This window comes from Silene latifolia, chromosome 1 (genome assembly GCF_048544455.1).
Source record: "Silene latifolia isolate original U9 population chromosome 1, ASM4854445v1, whole genome shotgun sequence".
Lineage (NCBI taxonomy): Eukaryota > Viridiplantae > Streptophyta > Magnoliopsida > Caryophyllales > Caryophyllaceae > Silene > Silene latifolia.
This window is the reverse complement of record NC_133526.1, coordinates 66,426,220-66,434,840: the sequence shown is the minus strand read 5'-3', so window position 1 is coordinate 66,434,840 and position 8,621 is coordinate 66,426,220. Positions and strand designations below refer to the sequence as shown.

Below are 8,621 nucleotides of genomic sequence, written 5' to 3'. Positions count from 1 at the left end.
ACTCGTGTGGAGATCTTGGAGATTTTGGATGTCTGGAGGACACAAATTCATTCACTTTATATGGTAGCATCTAGTAGAGATCTTCTAATGGTGTTACGTTTCAAAGATGAAATTTTCTATTTTGATGATTCTGATGACAATGATAACATTGTTTACAGAACAATTGGTTTTCAAGTATGCAAACTTGAACCTAAAGACAAAAGCTGGGTGAAAATTGATGATTTTGGAGAAGTGTCATTGTTTGTAGGAGGGAGCTCTTCTATGTGCGTTTCTGTTGAAAACACTGAAGGTTAAAAAGGTAATTGTATATATTTCATGGATGATGAGTATCAGTTTTGGGGATTGCCAATGGAGCGTGTTGGACGTGATATGGGTGTTTATGATAACAAAGTTGACAAACTACGACCCTTTTATAAAAGAGAGGGCATGCTTTCGTCATTTTGTCCGCATATCTTCTTATGGATCGGGTTTTAGTGGAGGTTCTGTTGGAATAAGTGTCCTTCGACAATAATGCGATCACAACTGTCGATCATAATGATCACATGTTTAAATCTCATATTTAAGAATACATATGGGAAGTAATATTTTACAGTCAACTGGTCCACACATATCGGTAATGATTGGTGACTAGAGTTTGACATTCTTTGTCGTGCGGACGGTGGTGATCGGTTGATCCCCTTAGGTCATACCTATAGGGAAATACTCTTAATTGATCATTTAATTAATCGTATGCCGATACGAGTTAATTAAATTGCTTAAAATTGACGGATGATTTTGTGAGTAAAATTAACGTGTCTCATTGTAATTCGATTAAATGAGATACGGTCTAAGTAATCGAATTGTTTTATTACTTAGATTGAATTATTGTTATGAAACAATTGAAACAGAATGAATAATTTATTATAAATACAAGTTGTTGTAAATTTATAATTTGATAAACCATTTTGGTACAAGTAATTAAGAATTACTAGTTAATTTTGTATGTGACATATTTTATTGATATGTTGATTTTTAATATGTTAAAAATACATTGCATTGTGACATGTCTTGTAACATTTAACATGTGACAAAATTGACAAATGACAAAATAAAATGGACTACCCATTTTATTCAAGTGTACCGAAATATTGGAGGGGATTAAGGTTTATATTGTGTTTTTAATTTTAATTGGAAACATAATGATTAAAGCCTAATATCTAGCCTTGCATGCCTAGTCTCATCTTGAGAAGAACAAGACCATGCATTGGCTCCCCAAATAGACCCCCCCCACACCGGTTTTCCATCATGAGGAGCAAAAATGGATTCCTCCATAATTCATTCACTACTTTTTTATTTTTCTAGTGTAAGAAAAATTCTATTTCTTCTCTACCTTTTGTGAAAAAATTTAGAGAAATAAAAACCTCATAAATTATTCCTCTCTTGGCCGAAAATACAAGAGAACAAAAATTCTATTTTTGTGTCCAAATTTTAAGTAAGATTAGTATTATTACTAGCTCATAATAATATTAGTCATTAAGGGTGTTCCTTGGGTATAAACTTTTGGGAGAGATTCTAATTTGAATCTTAGTTCATCCATTGTTGGAAAGCTGAAGAACTAACAAGTAGGAGATCTTGTTGGTGCCCAATAAATCCGAAATCCCAAAGTAAGATTGACGATTTCTTCTCTAATCTCGTTTTTAGTTTGCATGCATAAGATCTAGTTATTATTTTATGACTAAATAATCACATTTGTATGAAATGTATAGAAATGGAATTAATGAATCCTAACAGGTTCTTCATATGGGCGTGGCCGTGGTAGTAGCAGCAGCTGGGGTATGACATGTTTCAACTGTGGTGGTGTGGGTCACAGGAGGCATGAGTGTACTAGTGCAGTGGGGAGGGGTTTTCAGAGACCGTCATAAGGGGGCTTTTCACAGGGACCGACGCAGAGTTATGCTAGCAACCGACCAGCTGGGTCATGAAACAATTAAGGATGGCAGAGTAACAACAACGGTGGGTCCCACCGCAATGACGGTAATTCTTATCAGAAACCGGCGCCTAACAACAATCAGAGATCAGCTGCCAAGCCTTCTACATCTGCCAGTACAGTACAAGGGGGTGGTCAAAAGAGTAGTGGCAAGCTGTTTATGATGGACAAGCAAGTTGCTGAGGACGATGCACACGTGATCGCCGGTACTTTTCTTGTTAACAATGTTTCTACTTTTTTTTGTTCGATTCGAGGGCGTCACACTCGTTTGTATCATCGAGTCATGCTAAGTCTATTGGTTTGAGATAGTTTGAGTCTGTAAAAGATGAGGTTTTTATACCGTTGGGTGAGTCTGTGTCTTGTGGGAAGTTGTATAGAGGGTGTCCATGGTTATTGGGGAAGTTGATCTTCCAATTGACTTGTTGGAGTTTCCTATGGATGGTTGTGAGATGATAGTTGGGATGGACTAGTTGGGTAAGTATAAGGCTAGAATAGACTGTCACCAAAAGAAAGTTTCTTTAAGAGGTCCTAAGGGGGCTAGTGTGTCTTATCGTGGGTTTGTTATCAAATCCAAAGTCAAAGTGATTGCAGCGGTGACATTGAAGTCTTATCTAAGGAAGGGGTGTCCTTTAATCCTATGCCATGTGAAAGATACTAGTATGATGGAACCGACATCAGCTGAGATACCAGTGATGGGAGAGTTTCCAGATGAGATACCGGGTTTACCACCGAAGAGAGAGATAGGTTTCAATGTGGAATTGAAACCGAGGACGAGACTGATCTCTAAGGCCCCGTACCATATGGGCCCTAATGAGTCAGAGGATCTGAAGAAACAGTTGAATGATTTGGTGGATAAGGGATACACTAGACCTGGTGTAGCGCCTTGGGGTGCCCCAGTTTTGTTTGTGAAGAAGAAAGATGGGAGCTTGAGGTTGTGTATAGACTATAGGGAGCTGAACCATGTCACAGTGAAGAACATGTATCCTTTACCACTAGTACAGAAATGACATTAGGCGGATACAAATGGCTACGGTCATGAAAAATAGCCGTAGCCTATTATAAAAGGCAACCTGTTGTCAGCAACTAATCGTAACATTAGTAATAAAAAAACGGCTTCGGTTATATTAAAAACCGTAGCCGAAAATGTACAAAGGCAACGGCTGTTTATTGACCGTAGCCCTTTATCGAAATGAATTTAGGCGCAAAAGTACTGAATATTTGGCGCTCAAAATCACAACGCAACACCGTTTCTTCCATATCAACTCTATCACATTTTAATTCCAAGTCGCAAACACCGATCGCCAACTGATTGTCACCAACACCAACAGGTCACGACCCGGTGCCAACGCTGACGCTGACGATAATGCTTGTGAAGCAGGTATGGAAAGTAGTCTTGCAGAATAAATGTGCACAAACACAGAATGTCAGAATGCAAGAGAATTATACATATATACTCCATATACTCCATATATGCTATGGTGCCAACGCTGACGATAATGCTTGTGAAGCAGGTATGAAAAGTAGTCTTGCAGAATAAATGTGCACAAACACAGAATGTCAGAATGCAAGAGAATTATACATATATACTCCATATACTCCATATATGCATGCTAATTGAGAATTATACTTGAACAAAAAAGGGAATTGTAGGGATTTGGTTCTTAAGCAGGGTTTTCCTATGTTTGAGAACAAACCCTTAGTTGTTAAGGCTTGGACTGAAACTATTTCCATGGCTAAGGAACCAGTTAAAGCTGTACCTATATGGGTTCGTCTTTGTGGGTTAGGCCTCAAATTCTGGGGGAGAAGTGTTTGGAAAAATTGGCAACATTACTTGGGACCTATATGAGAGCTAATGGTGCTACCTTAGATAAAACTCGTCTAGGGTATGCCAGGCTCATGGTGGAAGTCCAAGTTGGCCAAGCTTTTCCTGACAGGATATTCTTTAAGGATGAGAAAGGTCAAGATGTCAGTGTGAGTGTGGAGTATGAATGGAAACCAGTTGTTTGTGATGTTGGTAAGGGCATTGGTCATTCTAATGGTGAGTGTAGGAAAAAAGCAGCTGCTCCACGACCCCATAAACCAACACAGGTGTGGAGACCAGTTGTCAAACCTGTCACTAAACCAGCTGATAGCCCTACTCACAATCCTCCTACAGTGAACCCTATGACTCCTCCATTTGGTGGTCCTACTAGACATGATTCTTCTGCATTACCTACACCAGCTAGCCATATCATTCAACTTGCTAGGCAGGAGCATACTGTTGCTACTCATCTCAGGCCTGGCATCTCCTACAAAGAAGCTACCTCACCAGAAAAGGATAAGGGTAAGGCTATTATTCAGGAAGAAGAAGGGAGTGGAGTTACTCAAAGGGATGATAATGGATAAAATTGGTTTTTGGAATATCCGAGGTATGAATAATCCAAACAAGCAATTAACTATTAGTAAGTTCCTAAATCAAAATAATGTTGGCTTGTTTGGACTAGTTGAGACTCAAATAAAGGAGCAAGATTTTCAGTCTGTTCTGCATAATTTAGGTAGTTTTTGGAATGGCTTAAACAATAATGGGCATCATCCTGGGGGGAGAGTTTGGATTATCTGGATACCTCATATGTTTTCTATACTTCCTGTCAAGAGCTCTGATCAGCATATTACTGTTGAGGTTACTGAACTTAGCTCTGGTGATATTTTCTGGTACACAGTGGTTTATGGTTCCAACTCTGACAGTGAAAGGGATAATCTGTGGTCACAACTCACTCAGTTGAAAGACTTGTGTACTAAACCTTGGTGTATTTGTGGAGATTTTAATGCCTTATTGAACTATAATGAGAGATTGGGTAGTGATGTGTCTTGGAATGAACTTAGAGCTTTTAGACAATGTGTGGATTATTGTGAGGTCACTGATATTGCTGCTCAAGGGTCATTCTTCACCTGGAACAATAAACAGCCTCCTACCACTAGAGTTTTTTCAAGAATTGATAGGTTTCTTATTAACATGGATTGGTTGTCCCTCTACCCTGATTCTAGTGCTTACTTTATGAATGAGGGGACTTTTGATCATTGCCCCTGCATCTGCTATAGAAGGAATGATTCATACCAGGAAAACTCCTTTTAGATACTTCAACATGTGGAGTCTAGATCCTCAATTCACTGATATTATCAAGCATGAATGGGCCAAGGTGGTTCATGGGATTCCAATGTACCAAGTTGTCACTAAGCTTAGGAATCTAAAGAAACCCCTCCAGTTGTTGAATAAAAATAGGTTTTCTGATATTGAGAAAACAACTGACATTGCTAGGCTTGTTATGGATGATTTACAAACAAAGATGCATCTTAATCCTCATGATCAGACCATACTGCAAGCGAAAGGGAGGCTGCTGATTCTTATGCTTTTCTTAATAAAGCTAGAATTAGTTTCTTACAACAGAAAACCAAAACTGATTGGCTTCAAGGAGGTGATGAGAATTCTAAGTTTTTTCATAGTCAACTTAAAACCAGACAAATCCAGAACAGAGTGTTGCAAATTGTTGATGGCCATGGTATCACTCATCATGATCCTCAAACTATTGAGAAGGCTTTCTTGGACTATTACACTGATCTCCTGGGTACAAGTAAGCCTGTTACTAATGTGCATAAACCTACTGTTAGGACTGGTCCTACTCTAACTGATCAGCACTTACTGCACTTATTAAAACCTGTGACTTCTGAGGAGATAAAACAGTGCATCTTTGCTATTCCTGCTTCCAAAAGCCCAGGCCCTGATGGATTCACCAGTTAATTTTTCAAGGATTGCTGGGATACTGTAGGTAGGGATATCTGTGAGGCTGTCCATGGTTTCTTCACTTCTGGGAAACTCTTAAAACAGGTTAACACCACTACCATTACCCTAATTCCTAAGGTTCCTAACCCAAAGAGTGTTATGGAATTTCGTCCTATAGCTTGCTGCAATATTATTTATAAGTGCATTGCCAAGATCCTTTGTAATAGATTGGGTGAGGTCATGCCTGAGTTAGTCAGTTCCAGTCAGGGTGGTTTTGTGAAAGGGAGGTCTATTGTAGAGAATGTTCTTATTTGCCAGGATATAGTGAGACTTTACAATAGAAAATCTGCTTCCCCTCGTTGCCTCATTAAAATTGATCTTAAGAAAGCCTATGATAGTGTTGAGTGGGATTTTCTTCATCAAATGCATGTTGCCCTTAATTTCCCTCAGCAATTCATTGGTTGGATAATGACATGTGTCACCTCCCCTACCTATTCCTTATCCCTTAATAGTAGCTCTTTTGGCTTTTTTCCATGGCAAGAGAGGTCTAAGACAAGGGGATCCCCTCTCACCCTTGATTTTTACCTTATGCATGGAGTATCTTTCTAGAATTCTCACAGTGTTGGGCAGCAAAATGACTTCAAATTTCACCCCCTTTGTGGTCATATTAAATTGAATCACCTCCTCTTTGCTAATGATCTTCTTTTATTCTCTAAAGGGAATGCTGCGTCCATCATGTGGATTCTCAGAACTTTTGCAACCTTTTCTGCTGCCTCTGGCTTGTGCCTTAATAAGGACAAGTCTGAAATCTTTTTTAATGGTGTTCATACCCAGACTATTGGTGACATTCTTCAAGTTTCTGGGTTCAGGGTAGGAGCTTTACCTTTTAAATATTTAGGAGTGCCCATTTCTTCTAAAAAGCTCACCAAAAATGAAGGTAGAAAACTCACTGATAGAATTACTGCAAGGATTAGAGCCTGGGGATCCAAGCACCTCTCATATGCAGGGAGGCTTACCCTGGTTACATTTGTGTTGTAGTCCCTTCACTTTTATTGGGCGTCCATATTTCTCATTTCCAGTAGCATTATGAACAGAATTAATGGGATTTGCAGGAATTTTCTATGGGGGGGCAAGGATTCTTATTATAGAGCACCTGCTGTTAGTTGGGATAGGTGCTGTATTCCAAAGAAAGAGGGTGGATTGGGGATTAAAGATCCCAAAACTTGGAATAAGGCCCTTTTTGGTAAGTATGTTTGGTGGATTGCCTCAAAGAAGGATCATTTGTGGGTGAAATGGATCAACCATGTGTACATGAAAGGGACTCATTGGACCAGCTACTCTCCACCTCATGATTGTAGTTGGTCTTGGAAAAAAATAGCTCATACTATGGAGACTTTCAAGGCTGCCTATGTGAGTGATAATTGGCTAGGCACCTCTGCCAATTATACTCCTAAGGAAGGGTACATTTGGCTTAGACCTTCTCCTCCTCAGGTAAGGTGGTGGAAAATTTGTTGGAATACCTTAAACATTCCCAAATCTGCTTTTATTTTTTGGGCTGCTTCTCTTGGTAGATTGTTGACTAGGGATAGAATGTTGCGTATGGGCTTTTCTCAAGGTGTTAACTGCTATATTTGTGATGAAGTCCTTGAAGATCATCCTCATCTCTTCTACAAATGTCATTTCAGTAATTGCTGCATACAACTTCTGCATCAACAATTAGATATCAGGTTGGATCCTACTGATCTTGTCAACTGGTACAATAGAGGGAGGAAATATAGTTTGCTCATCAGAAAGGTTGTGGTTGCCTGTCATGTAATGCTGACTTACCTGATATGGCACACTAGGAACAAGGCTAGAGTTCATCATCAGGTTCCTTATCCTACAGTAATTGTCAAGCAAGCTAAAAAAGGGAATTGTTTTTTACGCATCTACTTCCTCCTCTTTTCATACACATCACACCTTATTTTCAATTATTTACTTTTCTTTCATATACTTCAACAAAAAAGGGAATTGTTCTCTCTATATATAGAGAGTTAGAGGAAAAACTTGGATTTTATCATGAATCTGTTGGTTTTTTGTTCAAGTTGTTCTCAACTATTTTTTATTGATGGTGTTGTTTTAGGTTACGGGAAAACTGTTCACTACCCTCCGTGTCGATTAGAAAGTTCTTTGATGATTTTAAAAAATAATTCTGGGTAAATTTTCGGAAAGAAATTTTGTATCAAATTGTCATCTTGAACACAAACACCCCTTAAGTAAATGTTATTTTTTATTACAATTGTTTAAAAAAGCCATTGTCCATATTTCAAATTTTTAAATCCGGCTAAACTTATTTTTGTTTGACGTTTATTGCTCCCAAAATTTAGTGACACCGGAATTTAAAAGTTAAATTATTGAATAGTATCCATCTATGAGAGGAGAACTCCATACAATTGGCATGCATTTTTCTATTTTTATACTCCTGTTTTGGGTCTTCTATAATGAAAACATTATGTTGCCTTCTTTTCCTTCTCAACTGCATGCATTTTTCTATTCTTATACTCCTGTTTATTTACATCTAGCTTAAGAGGGACTCCCAACAAGTGACCATAGTTAGAGTTGTTATTGAGTGTTTGAAATTTCTGGAAGATCAAGGAAATAAGATAGCATTCATTACTGTCAACGTCAACCTCAAGTTGTCTAGAGTATTCTTTTAGTATTTATGATAGCTTACTAGGTAAGTCTTGATTATGTATTACAAATTTCCACCTGTTAATTATAAAAAGATATATTAGCAAAATATGTATTGATAAGTGTATATTGACTCAGCTACAAATTAAGGACATGGAAAGTATGTACTCTAGATTTATTAAGGACATGGCAGAATATGCACTATACTGACTCATATTTCTAACATTG

The 8,621-nt window shown here is 38.2% G+C and overlaps 1 protein-coding gene across 1 annotated transcript; it reads left to right on the top strand.

The window, feature by feature from the left end:
- Window positions 1-6,809: 6,809 nt before the first annotated feature.
- On the top strand, window positions 6,810-8,419 carry LOC141648366 (uncharacterized). The gene is made up of 2 exons (XM_074456960.1): window positions 6,810-7,607; window positions 8,285-8,419. Exons 1-2 carry the CDS (start codon window positions 6,810-6,812, stop codon window positions 8,417-8,419), a joined length of 933 nt encoding a protein of 310 aa, XP_074313061.1.
- The last annotated feature ends 202 nt before the right edge of the window (window positions 8,420-8,621 follow it).